This window comes from Odocoileus virginianus, chromosome 19 (genome assembly GCF_023699985.2).
Source record: "Odocoileus virginianus isolate 20LAN1187 ecotype Illinois chromosome 19, Ovbor_1.2, whole genome shotgun sequence".
NCBI lineage: Eukaryota > Metazoa > Chordata > Mammalia > Artiodactyla > Cervidae > Odocoileus > Odocoileus virginianus.
Genome location: NC_069692.1, coordinates 46,939,282 through 46,954,116, shown reverse-complemented (window position 1 = coordinate 46,954,116; position 14,835 = coordinate 46,939,282). Strand labels below are relative to the sequence as shown.

Below are 14,835 nucleotides of genomic sequence, written 5' to 3'. Positions count from 1 at the left end.
ATGGCAGTAAATGATCACTGTACATCATTCTACTTTTAAACATATATTATGAATATGGTTAAGAGGTTTACCAGTAGACATGCATATATATATATATATATATATATATATATACACACACACATGTATATATATGTGTTATATATAGTTAATATTAGTTAACATTATTATTAACTATTAGAATAAATATTATTGACTTATTAATATTAGTTAATATTAATAATAGTCAATATAGTTAATAATAGTTAATGTTAAATTCAAAAACAGAATCTTTAAGCACAAATAACTGCATTGCCTATTAGCAACTAATTGGTCATTTTTATACATGTCTGCAATGTTTGATATGAACTGTGTTGAAAGATATGACTAATATTTTATTGCAATTCCAGATATTTTTCTTTACAACTCACATAAGCAATTTCTTTTTTGCTTGTAAACTTTGGGTCAAGAATAATTTAAATAACTAACAATGGATATTGAGGAGAATTAGTATTTTAATAAAAATATTTTACCTCCTAACAGTTAATTTTGCTTTAAACTGGAAGATAGGTTGACCATACTTTTAATTAATTTTTAAGTACAAATATAAAAATACTGTGGTACACAAATAAATACAACATAGGAAAATTTGGAATTACACAAGTTTTCCTAACTGTTAAAGTTTGACAAATATAATATCACAAATTAAAATTAATAGATAATATTACAAAATGCTAAAGTAGCTGCTTCTACTAGCCATTAACTGTAACTTTTTAAATAAAGTAAAAATAAAATTAGGTGAATTGTAAAATTTAATTGACTTCAACAGTACGTGAATTGGGAACTTCCAGATGTACAAGCTAGATTTAGAAAAGGTAGTGGAACCAGAGATCAAAGTGCCAACATCTGTTGGCTCATAGATAAAGCAGGAGAGTTTCAGAAAAACATCTCCTCCTGCTTTATTGACTATGCCAAAACCTTTATGTCAATCACAACAAACTGTGGAAAATTCTTAAAGAGATGGAAATATCAAGCCACCTTTCCTGCCTTCTGAGAAATCTGTATGCAGATCAAGAAATAACAGTTAGAACTGGACATGGAACAATGGACTGCTTCAAAATTGGAAAAGGAGTACATCAAGGCTTTATATTGTCACCCTACTTATTTAACTACTACGGAGAGTACATCATGCAAAATGATGGGCTGGATGAAGCACAAGTTGGAATGAAGATTGCCAGAAGAAATATCAATAAACTCAGATATGCAGATGACACCACCCTTATGGCAGAAAGTGAAGAAGAACTAAAGAGTCTCTTGGTGAAAGTGAAAAAGGAGAGGGGGAAAGTTGACTTAAAGCTCAACATTCAGAAAACTAAGATCATGCTATCTGGTCCCATCAATTCATGGCAAATAGATGGGGAAACAATGGAAACAGTGACAGACTATTTTCTTGGGTTCCACAATCACTGCAGATGGTGACTGCAGCCTTGAACTTAAAAGATGCTTGCTCCTTGGAAGAAAAGCTATGACCGACATAGATAGCATATTAAAAAGCAGAGACATTACTTTGCCGACAAAGGTCCGTCTAGTCAAAGCTATGGTTTTTCCAGCAGCCATGTATGGATGTGAGAGTTAGACCATAAAGAAAGCTGAGCGCCAAAGAATTGATGCTTTTGAACTGTGGTGTTGGAGAAGACTCGAGAGTCCCTAGGATAGCAAGGAGACCTGACCAGTCCATCCTAAAGGAAATCAGTCCTGAATATACATTGGAAGGACTGATGCTGAAGTTGAAGTTCCAATACTTTGGCCACCTGATGCAAAGAACTGACTCATTGGAAAAGACCCTGATGCTGGGAAAGATTGAAGACAGGAAGAGAAGTGGACGACAGAGAATGAGATGGTTGGATGACATTATCGACTCCATGGACATGAGTTTGAGCAAACTCCTGGAGTTGGTGATGTACAGGGAAGCCTGGTGTGCTGTAGTCCATGGGGTTGCCAAGAGTCAGACATGACTGAGTGACTGAACTGAACTGAATTAGTAAAAAGCACATTCTGTTTGCTTTTACTAATCCTACAGCAGTTCTGCACATATTCAAAATTTGGAACTTGGCCAAATCTGAAAATTACTTTTTATTAGTCCATTTTTATAATACTTAAAATCATGAAACAAAAAAACTGTGATAACAATTTTATAAGAAATATGCAGATTTTTTATGAATCATGTAGTCTCCTTCCTGCTCTTTTTCTGCCTCTTTACTCAGGTTAATTCCATTTTGGAACTTGTGTAATAATTGTAAATTTTGCTGTGCTCTGCACAGTTTTCAAGGAAAGATATATTTATCCTAAGTACACCTTATACACCTTTTTGTATAAAAGAAAGTAACTTGAATCTAAGTAATACTTTGCAAATTATTGGTGTAATCAATACGATTTTAATGTCTACTTAGTTCCTGTGAAATTGTCAAAATTTCATATCAATGTCCTAGGACTCCATGAATTCAGACCTTCTCTTCACTGTCTTAGCAACCAATGAGGCAGCCAAGGAGGAGGGGTGTCACCTGTCCTCAACCAGGGTCTGGGCGGAGGACACATGGTGTCACTGTTGATGGAAGTCCTGACTCTAGGGTAGCATGCTCACGACATTGTCATTGATACCTCCATGTTCAATCAGTCAGAACTTCTGAGGGACTTCATTCATAACATCAAAGAGATGGAAGGATGCTGTCAAAGTATAGCCATATTTGGCAAGCATGTTAAATTGAAGTTCCACTCCATAGTTCCTTTATTTTGGTATTGGCATATACAGCATATTGCTCGTCTTGTCTAACATTTCAGTAGATGTCCATGATATAATACAGTGTGCAGATGTTATAATTAACTGATTTTGTGGACCAAATTTTCTTTGTTTTGTGACCCAAGGAAATATAGAGGGCTGAGTTAAATGTCATAAATCTTAAACATATTATAGCAAATATATTTGCTACATCTTAGTTTTCCCCATATTATTAATTCATTTGAATTTTTTTTGGTTGGAAAGAAGGAGTTCTCAGCAGTTCATCTGCAATATTTTCCTTTTTAAAATGTATTACTTTTCTCATCTCATTATCATTTTAGCTTTAGTCTTATAAACAGTAACAAGTGATAATTTTCCTCATATCCATTGGAAAGTTTTTAGTATTCTATTTTCTTCTTTTTGTCAACTAAACCATGCTTCTATTGCCTTACATTGCTTCTCACTTGATGTATCTAGGATTTATCCATCCTCACGTGATAAATTTGAGTGATTGTTGACTTGGTCTTATTAGTGGAAATGGGCACCTGGAGATAGGTGATGAGCCTTTCTGGAGGTGCTGCTTCTGAAATGCAAAAGAAAAACTGAAGTGCATTCTGAGAAGCATAACTGAGCAGGCTTGTCTGTGGTATTATTATTTATTATTTCTCTGAACACAATTGTCCCCATTATTACCTTCACTGTAAGCATTCCCAAGAAGAGAGCAGCTATATAGATTTTAAATGGTAATACATTTCATAATTTATCAGCGGATGTGTTTCCCAGTGATGGTTCCAAAATAGCTCTTATAGCTGAGCTTACTTGATTACTAGTAAACTAGAAAATATATACAACCTGTCCTGTTCTTTGGCACCTACCTTTCATTGTTTGTTTATTCCTCTTGAATATCTTGCAATATTGATTTTAATAATGGATGGTTCTTGAGAAGACAGATGGCTTCTAAATCTTTTGACACACAGAGGCGTATGTACATAAATATTAATTCCATGGTTCCCTACAACATTTTTCTAATCAATCAACTGCCTTGCTTAGACCATTTTTACTAGCATATTTTAAATGAAACTTCAGACTCACCATTCAAAATGTGATGAATACATGGTCATAGGAAACTCAGAATCATAGACTATGAATTCCAAGTAGAACTCTGTTCTGGTTACCGTAAGTCTATGGTTTCCGATGGGTCATGATGCACGCATTCATATACTTGTTCAGGGGTCATTTTCATAAGACCTGCTCAAGGATCAACATAAAGATTACAACCATTCTGCTTTGCCTTAAGAGATATTTTAGTGTGATGAAAAGAAATTTATTTCCACAGCACAGAAAATTTACACCATTCTCTCTTCTTCAAATAGGTTATGTGGGTATGCAATTTGTGTCGAAAGCAACAGGAAATCTTAACGAAGTCAGGGGCATGGTTCTTCGGCAGCGGCCCTCAGCAGCCCAGTCAGGACGGAACGCTCAGCGACACGGCTACAGGGGCGGGTTCCGAGGCGCCTAGAGAGAAGAAAGCCCGGCTCCAAGAGCGCTCGAGGTCGCAGACCCCCCTGAGCAGCGCCGCGGCCTCCGCCCCCGACCAGGCTGCCCCCGGTGCGCAGACGGACAGGACCAAGGGTGCTGAGCCCGCCCCGCCAGCCGGGGGCCCCGAGCAGAAGCAGGCATCCTCCAGGTCTAGAAGCGAGCCTCCCAGGGACAGGTAAGAGGTCAGCAACCCACAGGCAAAGGGCAAGATCTTAAATGGAGAGCAAACCCATCTTCAGGAATTGAACCGCTAGGATATGCAGAAAGGGTGCCCCTCGGACCCGACCAGTAAGGCGATAGGGATCCTGCTGCCTTTGTCTCACTCCAGAACGTTATCTTTCCTTAGGAGGCCTTTGCTGAGAAGCTTGTCTTTCACGTTCCGCATGGAGGTAAACATGTCACCCAAGTGTACTGCTAACTTCCAACCCTTTGGTGAGAACAGCCGTTGGGCCGTCTATTGGCTGTTAGAGTGAGTCCTGCAGCTGAATCTGTGCTCTGAGAGAAGAGTATGGGGAACAGTCACACTTAGGGGTGTGGGTGCATCAGCAAAGCCTTCCCGGAGGATGCTTTCTTCTATACTGAGCTTTGAAGGTGACTAGAGATGAGCCAGGTGAAGCGAGGGATGGGTGCACGGGTGTCCGGCCAGAAGGAACAGTGGGACAACCCAGTGGATGCTCTTGGCTGGAGGGTGAGTTGGAGATGGGGGAGCAGGGGATGACAGTGAGGTCTGAGCGGCCAGGTCCCACTGGGCCTTTTAGCCAGGTTCAATTTCACAGACTTTATTGTGAAAACAATGGAATGCAATGGAGGCTTGTAAACTTGGGCTCACATGATCAGCTTATTAATTTCAATTTGTCTACCTTATCATTCAGTCAAAAGCGTGTATTTATGACCAGACAGGATGGTATGCAATAGGTGGGGACAGCATTAACAAGGCGGAATACAGCCCTTTTCTTCCCGAGGCTGGGAGTTTGGGACACCCGACAGTTAGCACTAGGTATGCCTGCTTTCGTCTGTAGGACCCTTATTTATTCCACTGGGTGGGAGGACAGGATCCGAGGGTAGGAGCTAAGGAAAGTTTCTGTTCTCCTTGTCAAACCAAACTCTCATAATATGCTCAAAGACTTCAAAGCTGAGCTGATCCGGATTCCAGGCCTGGCTTTTTCACCAGGGATTCTCACGGGCACCTTGGAGGCCTGGGGGGGCATCTGTGCTCAGCAGCAGGCTCATGGGAGGCCTCTAGTGACTGCAGACAGTAGGCACCATGTGTTTACCATTAGAGAACACTGCAGGAGCCAGAGGGCATAAAGATGACTGGCGCTTATTCCCTTTTCATTCAGATCCTGGGAAAGAGACCACGCCATCCCCTAGGGAAGACAGAGCCCCGGGCAGTGAGCTGGGCCAGAGGGCTGACATGATCAGAGCTAGACAATACAAACTCAAGTCCTTTGGAGGCCACAGGAAAGAGGAGTGCTTTCTGAACACAGGCAGACAGGACACCCAGAAGTTGTGGGATGGGCAGGCAAAATAGGAGAGACCATGATGGCAAGATATCAGAGCCACCCTAGTGATGGCCGGACTTGCAGCATGGTGACAAAGTGCTGTGAGTTAAGGAGAGAAAAGATGCTGAAAGGGCAGCTCAGGATTGGTCAGAAAAGGATTTCTTTTAAAGGAGAGGAAGAGTTTGGAGGTATAGGGTTTCCAAAGAGAAAATTTGCATCCTACTTATAATGAACTGTGAAAAACTACAATGAAGTTGAGAGTAGGCACCAAGGAGAGGCTTTTTGATGAAATTTGAAAAAGACTAATAAGGGCAAATAGCTTTTGTGATGATATAAATGACTTGCTGATTATATAAATACTGAGGACCACAGTGAGGACGTTGGGGTTGGAGGAGAAGGAAGAAGGGGAGCTGGTTGGTAGTCAGGGCCCTTCAGAGAATAAGCTGAGACTGGAGGAGTGGCTGGCTGTCTTGTTTTATATTTCATTATTTTTAAAATTTTATTATTGGAGTACAATTGCTTTTCAGTGCTGTGTTAGTTTCTGATACAACAAAGTAAATCAGTTATATGTGCAGATAAACCCCTCCTTCTGTGGCCCCCCTCCCACCCTCCATCCCACTCCCTAGGTCATCACGGAGCACTGAGCTACCCAGCCCCTTCCCACGAGCTATGTTTCACACACGGGAGTGTGTGTACGTCCGGGCTAGCCTCTCAATTCGTCCCGCTCTCTCCCTCCACCACTAGCCATCTGTTTTACACGTGGGTGTGTGCATGTCAAGGCTACTTTCTCAATTTGCCCCACCGTCTCCTTCCCTGATAGCTCAGTTGGTAAAGAGTCCCCCTGCAATTCAGGAGACCCCAGTTCGATTTCTGGGTCAGGAATCCTGATCCGCTGGAGAAGGGATAGGCTACCCACTCCAGTATTCTTGGGCTTCCCTTGTGGCTCAGCTGGTAAAGAATCCCCCTGTGATGCGGGAGACCTGGGTTCAATCCCTGGGTTGGGAAGATCCCCTGAAGAAGGGAAAGGCTACCCACTCCAGCATTCTGGCCTGGAGAATTCTATGGACTGTATAGTCCATGGGGTCACAAAGAGTCGGACATGACTGAGCTTCACTTCAGTTCACTTCTCCTTCCATCACTGTGTCCACAAGTTCTGTTCTCTATGTCTGTTTCTCTATTCCTGCCATGCAAATAGGTTCACCTGTACCATTTTTCTAGATTCCACATACATGTGATGACACACCAAATTTGTTATTCTCTTCCCAACTTACTTCACTAGTATGACAGTCTTTAGTCTCATCCATGTTGCTGCAAATGACATTGTTTTCTTCCTTTTTATTACTGTTATTTTGTGCCTTTTTATCACCATATCCCATTCATTGTATATTATATGTACCACATCTTCTTCATCCATTCAACAGTTGATGGGCATTTAGGTTGCTTCCATGTCCTGGCTATTGTAAGTAGGCTGCAGTGAACACTGGGATACATATTTCTTTTGGAAACAAGATCTTAATCTTTTTGATCCTAATTTGTACACTCTTCAGGAGCTAGTGGGGATGGAAACATTAGAGGTGAGAAAAGGCCTATTTCGAAGACAAGAATCAAAGAGACAGGAGGAGTCCCATTTGCATATAAGGCTATCATTTCATAAAGCATCTTCACAGATGCTGTCTCCTTTAATCTGCACATGAACTCTGCAAGGTAAGCATCATTGATCAGCATTTCAACAACAAAAAGATCGACTCCATAGAAACTTCCAACAAGGGCAACCATGATTTAATGAGCTACTGAGGTTTGCGGTACATTCATTTCACTTTTATGAAAACTCTAATTATGATGACTGCATTCATAGCACCAGAAAACACTGCATTCTTATACCGGAAAACAGCAATGCTACCTATGAAACCACACCCTCCATGAAAATCTCTCCCACTTCAAAAGAGCAAGTAATCTAAATGCCTCAAGCAGAGTTGACCACGCTTCTGTTTTGCTTTTGTGTCATTGGAAACCCTTGACCCTTTCTTGCCATTATCACCAGCCCCTGCATAGACTGATCCCACAACATATTTTAGCAATTACTACTTTGTTAATGGACAATAGAAACTGCTCTACTTTTCTGCATCTTGCATATTATTCTCAGTTTTTGTTCGTGAAGTCTGCTTTGGAATTCCAGTTCTCTCTGGAAAGCCCTTTCTATGGATCTAAGGATTCCAGAAAGAGCCTGTCTCCATTTTAACTGCGCAGTGGAGCATATAGTATCTGAATACTTTGCTAAGGCATCCCCTTTCTGTAACTTCTGGTGTCTTTGCTGAGAGCTTCCCAACGCAGGTGGACTACAATGTTCAGAAAAGGGCGGCATGGGGTATCTTGCTGCTGCTGCTGCTGCTAAGTCACATCAGTCGTGTCCGACTCTGTGTGACCCCATAGATGCCAGCCCACCAGTCTCCCGTCCCTGGGATTCTCCAGGCAAGCATACTGGAGTGGGTTGCCTTTTCCTTCTCCAGTGCATGAAAATGAAAAGTGAAAGTGAAGTCGCTCAGTCCTATTGGACTCTTAGCGACCCCATGGACTGTAGCCTACCAGGCTCCTCTGTCCATGGGCTTTCCCAGGCAAGAGTACTGGAGTGGGTTGCCATCACCTTCTCCAGGGGCATCTTAAACAATGCAATTTAAATATTCAGACTGTGAAACACTTTTCCTTTATTTTTTCTTTGCCAGTGCCTCCTACAAGATGGAGAGCAAAGTAGAACACAAACAAATACTCTTTTCTGTTATGATTTATTATAGGATATTGAACATGGTACCTGTGCTCTGCATTTTGGAATGAGGGAGAAGGCCTGGCGGGGGAGGAAAAATGAATAATAATTTCAAAATGTCAGCATTTCTCTTTTTGCTGGGGAAGGTAAAATGAAGGCTAGGCTTCAACCATTTTTTTTTTCTAACCAATTCCCTAAAAAGTGTTGGACTGCACATGATCTCTTAAAAATTACTTTTGTTCTACAACGCAAGTGCTAGTAGAGTTAATTTCTGAAATGGACATACTTGTATTCACGTTTCCTTGAACGTTTCAATTACAATAAGAGATTAATATATATTGCCCAAATATATGTCAGGTATAAATTTTTGAACTGATATTTATCTATTGGGTTTATCCTAACTTATTATTACCTATATTATTTTTATCTAGAACATGTTAAAGGCTTTGGTTCACAAGCAGAGGTCAGCATAAAACTTGTTTCTTTAGCATTAATTTATTGATTTTTAAAATGATCTGTTATCTCTATCAGTTACGATAGAGAATTTAAAAATCTTAAAGCCAGTTTTGAAGACACTGAATATCTTGTAACTCAAAGGAGCCCTATTTAGAAAGCTACTCAGGCATACAGGTTTAATGCGCCTCTTTTAACATCTCGCTTTTTAATTAGACATCGAAGGATAACTATTTCCAAGGATGCTTCTTCTGGGGTCTGTTCCTCGCCTTGAGTTTACACGCGATTCTCCTTCTTCACGTTCTTTTGTGCATCCCAGGAAGAAGACGCCAGGGCTGGCCGAGCAGAATGGCAAAGGCGCCCCAAAGGGCGAGCGCAAACGCGCGCCCAGGACCTCGGCGCCTCCCGTAGAGGCGCCCGCGGAAGAACGGGAGCGGAAGGAAAGGCGGGAAAGCCGAAGGCTGGAGAAAGGCCGGTCCCAGGACTACTCTGTCGTGCCGGAGAAACGCGAGGAAGGCCCGGCGGCGGAAGCGGAGAAGCAGCGGAAGGAGGAGGAGTACCAGACCCGGTACCGCAGCGACCCGAACCTGGCGCGGTACCCGGTCCAGCCGCCGCCCGAGGAGCAGCAGATGCGCATGCACGCGCGGGTGTCCCGCGCCCGGCACGAGCGGCGCCACAGCGACGTGGCCCTGCCGCGCACCGAGGCGGCCGCGGGGCCCGAGGGCAGGCCCGGCCCGCGCGCGCCCCACGCCGCCCGGGGCTCGCCGCCCGCCTCGCCACGCGCCTACTCGGCCGAGAGGACCGCGGAGGCCCGGGCGCCGGGCGCCCAGCCGCTCGCCGACCCCAGCCCGCCGGCGCCCCGGCCCGGCCCAGGCCCCGCGGAGGTCCCGGAGCCCAGGGCCCCGGAGCCGCTCCGGAAGCAGAGCCGCCTGGACCCCGGCTCGGCCGTCCTGGTGCGCAAGGCCAAGCGCGAGAAGGTGGAGACCATGCTGCGCAACGACTCGCTCAGCTCCGACCAGTCCGAGTCGGTGAGGCCGTCGCCGCCCAAGCCGCACCGCGCCAAGAGGGGCGGCAAGCGGCGCCAGATGTCCGTGAGCAGCTCGGAAGAAGAGGGTGTGTCCACGCCGGAGTACACGAGCTGCGAGGACGTGGAGTTGGAGAGCGAGAGCGTCAGCGAGAAGGGTGAGCGAGCGGCGCGCGCGGGCTCTGGGCGCGGGCGGGGCTGGCGGGGTGGGTGGGAACGGGGCGCTCCTGCGGGCATCCGAGGTGCGCGCTCCGAGCTGGGGGCGTGTGCTGGGATCCGAGATACACGCTCGGGGCTAGGGGTGTGTGTGCTGGGATCCGAGGTGCGCGCTCCGGGCTGGGGACTCACGTGCTGGGATCCGACAAGTGCGTTCGGGGCTGGGGGTGTGTGTCCTGGGATCTGAGATATACGCTGGGGACTGGGGGCTAGTGAACTGGGATCCGAGGTGCGCGCTCCGGGCTGGGGGCGTGTATGCTGGGATCCGAGATATACTCTCGGAGCTGGGGGCGTGTGTGCGGGGCTCCGGATTCGCAAGCTTGGCGCGTGTGCTGTGCACTCAGGGTGCGCGCCTGCAGGGTTTACATTAGCTGGTAATGTCTAACACGGTGACTGTGACTGTAGTTACCACTGCTTTATGGTAGATTAGAAACACGCTAAGGAGGCAAATCCTAAACGTTCTCATCACAAGAAAATTATTTATTTTGGTAACCGGATGAAGACAGAAATGTTAACTAAACTTCCTGGGGTAGTCTTCTGGCCTCCTCTATATGTCTGATGGTTAGTTTAAGTTCACACGTCGCTCAGCAGTGTGACTCTTTGCTGTGCCATGGACTGTATAGCCTGCCAGTCTCCCCTGTCAATGGATTTTCCAGGCAAGAGTACTGGAGTGGATTGCCTTTTCCTACTCTAGGGGCTCTTCCAGACCCAGGAATCGAACCCGCATCTCTTGGGTCTCCTCCACTGGCAGGTGGATTCTTTGCCACTGAGCTCCCTGGAAATCCGCAGGTGGTTAGGGGTACACCTTAAACTTCCATGGAAAGTGAAAGTCGCTCAGTCGTGTCCGACTCTCTGCGACCCCATGGACTAAACAGTCCATGGAATTCTCTAGGCCAGAATACTGGAGTGGGTAGCCTTTCCCTTCTCCAGGGCATTTTCCTAACCTTGGGATCCGAGGTGCGACCAAGGGATGAGCGAAGCGTGGGACTCGGGGCCCGTGTGCAGAGATCTGAGGTGCGCGCTGGGGCCCGGGTGTGTGTGTGCAGGGCTCTGGGATTCGCGAGCCTGCTCAGAGGCGCGTGTGCTGGGCTCAGGGTGCGCGCATACAGGGTTCGAACCCAGGTCTCCCTCATTGCTGGCGGATTCTTTACCAGCTGAGCCACAAAGGAAGCCCAAGAATACTGGAGTGGATAGCTTTTCCCTTCTCTAGGGGGTCTGAGCTCTCAGGGAAGCTGTATGTCAATTAAGTCTCAGTAAAAGTAGGGAAGAAAAGTGGGGCTTGGGATGCTCCAGTCAGTCTCCCAGCAAATGGAAGGTTTTAGTGTTTTGTTTCCTTTTATTTTTGGATGTGGAGTTTAGAAACGTCACCACAGGCGCCCAATGAGTTACAAGAGTTTTTCAGGACGTTGGTTCCTCTCATTCTGGGAAATTTAGTATTCTTCTGTTTTTAAGTTATTTTCAGGGAGTGGGTTTATTTGCCTGGTAGAAGTATATGTACCTTTTTGTTACACTTTAGTGGTGTAATCTTTAGGAACAGAGACTGTCTTTTCAAGTTTCAAGTGAATCTTACAGTTTGTGGAAAAGTTCCTTCACAAAGTGTCTGTCATGCGCATGTTATATATAGTGTTTCTGTAGTACGTTTGGGGTACAAATTCCATTTTACCTGTTACAGTCCAAGGAGAAGGAAATGGCAACCCACTTCAGTATTCTTGCCTGGAGAATTCCATAGAGGAGCCTGGTGAGCTGCACTCCATGGGGTCACAAAGCGTCGGACACCACTGAGCTGTCTGGGACTCTGTGTTTTTCTTAATGAATTTCTGTTTTGAGATGATTGACTATTCTTACATTTTTGCCTTGCTTTAGAATTTATAGATAAATAATAATTTAGAATGGCTAAATTATGTTAATATTATGTTGTATAAAAAGAATCACTTCCTCATTTTCTGTGCCTGCAAACTGCATGCAGGTGAGTCCATCCTATCTCCCTCCACCCCCTTCTCTTCTTCTATATCTTTGTTTATATATATATATATATATATATATAAAGCATAAGATCATATATATACGATCTTACGCTATATTTGGGAACAATTTTAAAAGTTTATTCTGTTGCTATTATTACTATAATTCAACTGGTAATAGGTGTCTTTGGAGTGTGGGGGGAGTGAATTTGGCTTTTTCAGCTCAGCATTGATGTTTATAAAGTGCACTCAGATGATGTATAGACTTTCGCTGCCTCTCATGCCTCAATATTGTGTTTTGTGAACATGTATTTTTTTCCCCTAAGTCATAAGGAAAGTGTTAAGTAAGTGGATATGCTTAATTGGTGTGCATAAAACCCCTTATGAGGATGGATATAGATATATATGTATATTTTCCTACTCTATAGAGAAAGGGTCTCCACTAGCTCCACTTGCATGTGTGTAATAAATCACAATGGGCATGAAAGTAGAAGTGAAGCTCAGAATTATTTACAGTAACAGCAGATTATGAAAGAAACATGACCGCTGGTGTGGGTGAGTGGAGGAAGGCAGCTAGTGTGATGAGAGGCACTTACTCTCTCTGGCCACTGTCTCCCTTTCTCAGGAATTATCTTCTGGGCGCTTGGGTGGCCACCTGGAATTTAGCCACCTCTGAAGTTGGGGTTCAGTGTCTTCATGTGGAAACATGGGAGCTGTCATCCGATACATGCAGCCCTATTTTCTTTTCATTTATAAATAATCTCATCCTCAATGTCTATGAATGTAGCATAGGCATTTTCCTCCATTAGCCTTAATCTGCAGTATTTATCAATGCCTTTATTTGCCAAGGCTCACCGCTGCCAACCAAGGGCTCAGCCATGGTTGTCTCCAGCATGCTGTGACCCCACACAACATTTTTAGCGTCTGTAAATCTCAGTTTTCTTATTGCTGCAGTGGAGATGAGAGTTTCCACTTCGTCAGGTGACTGAATGGTTTGAATGAGCTCATGTATCTGCAGTAAGATGCTAAGTTAGTATTCTTCCTGTCTTGATGAGCCTGTGGCATATGTGCTGTAGATCTAGTATTGCAATGAAGGTGACAAGATATATATGATGAGATATATATGATGATGTATATATATATACAAAATACAAAGAAGAGGCAAAAGAACCCATTTTATGTCTTCCAGGCTCTAGGGGGGTGAGAAGGGGACGAGTAATCAGGGAAGAGCCATCTTACCAGAAGAGGAAGCCATATGGCGACCTTCACGGTCAAGGAAGGTGATCTTCACGGAATAACTGTAAAAAAGCAGCATTTTGACTATATCCTGTGTATTCACTTGCTCAGTTTATCAGTTACATGTATCGTGTAACTATTGAACACTTGCATGGCTCTGCTAGCCTGTTTGGGCTCCTGTAACAAAATTCCACAAAACAAAAGAAGTTGGTTTTCTTGCAGCTCCTGGGCTGGGAGGCCTGGGATCCAGGCGCCAGCGCGGTCTTGTCCTGGGGAGGGCGCGCTTTCTGGTTCAGGTGGAGTTGCTCCTTCTCTCTGTATTTGTGCGTGGGGGAGGAGGCAGGGAGCTCTGTGGGGTCTCTGTGATGAGTGCTAATCCCGTTCGTGAGGGCTTCACCCTCGTGATATAAGCACCACCCAAAGGCCCCATGTCTTAGTTTGGGGGGTTAGAATTTAAACATGGAATTCCGAGGGGATACAAGCATCCAGACCAGAGCTTTGACACAGACATCTACTTAATATATGTGTACTACTCTTGGCATTTATGTTGTTTTCCTTATCATTATGCTGAGTTGGTTTGTGTGTTTATTAGAAGTGTAGATTTAACACTTTCAGTAGATACGCTGATGTCAAAAACAAAGACATGTGCTGCATGCCCTTATGGAGCTTCCTTTTTGTTGAGAGAAAGAAACAATAAAGAATAATTACACAATGAAGTATAATTTATTAAACGTCTCAAAGGAGCATTCCTTCCAGATGTATTGATATAGTTTTGCTTTGTGTCCAGATGTTTAACCAGAAAGTTTCCCTGGGCAAATGGTATCTGAAAGTCAACACATAGATAGTCAGCATGATGCTTTGTGTGTGGTGTGATTATACACACACACACACACACACACACACACACACACACACGGATTTACAGTGAGCTGTATCTAGTGGGCTTACTTAAAAAGTAGGGTCAGCTACTGCATGTTTCAAAGAGAATGCTGTTTGGTAAATATTCATACTTCTCTTTGGCAACTGGAAAAAATTGGGCATCTCTGATTTCTTAGATGAGGGGTCCCCAACCCCTGGGCCAGGGACCACTGCTGGACAGTGGTCTGTTAGAGATCTGACTGCACAGTAGGAGGTGAGCTGCAGGCTAGGGAAGGAAGTTTCATCTGCACTTACAGCCACTCCACATTGGACCACCTCCTGTCAGATCGCTGGTGGCATTAGACTCTCTTAGGAGTGGGAGCCCTACTGTGCACCATGCAGGCGAGAGGTCTAGGTTGTGTGCTCTTTATGAGAGTCATCCTGAAACTACTTTCTCCACCCTGGGCCAGCTGCCTTTCATGACACAGTCCCTGGCGCAAAAAGGTTGGGGACCACTGTCTTAGATTATAAGT

The 14,835-nt window shown here is 44.5% G+C and overlaps 1 protein-coding gene across 29 annotated transcripts in view; it reads left to right on the top strand.

Moving 5' to 3' along the window:
* The window catches only part of RIMS1 (regulating synaptic membrane exocytosis 1), a 582,683-nt gene that overhangs the window by 334,776 nt on the left and 233,072 nt on the right, over positions 1 to 14,835 (top strand). For all 29 annotated transcript variants that reach the window (XM_070450206.1, XM_070450208.1, XM_070450175.1 and 26 more), the window contains 2 exons: positions 4,129 to 4,469; positions 9,327 to 10,189. In XM_070450206.1, the coding sequence (XP_070306307.1) occupies positions 4,129 to 4,469; positions 9,327 to 10,189 (1,204 nt within the window). The remainder of the gene's footprint in view (positions 1 to 4,128; positions 4,470 to 9,326; positions 10,190 to 14,835) is intronic.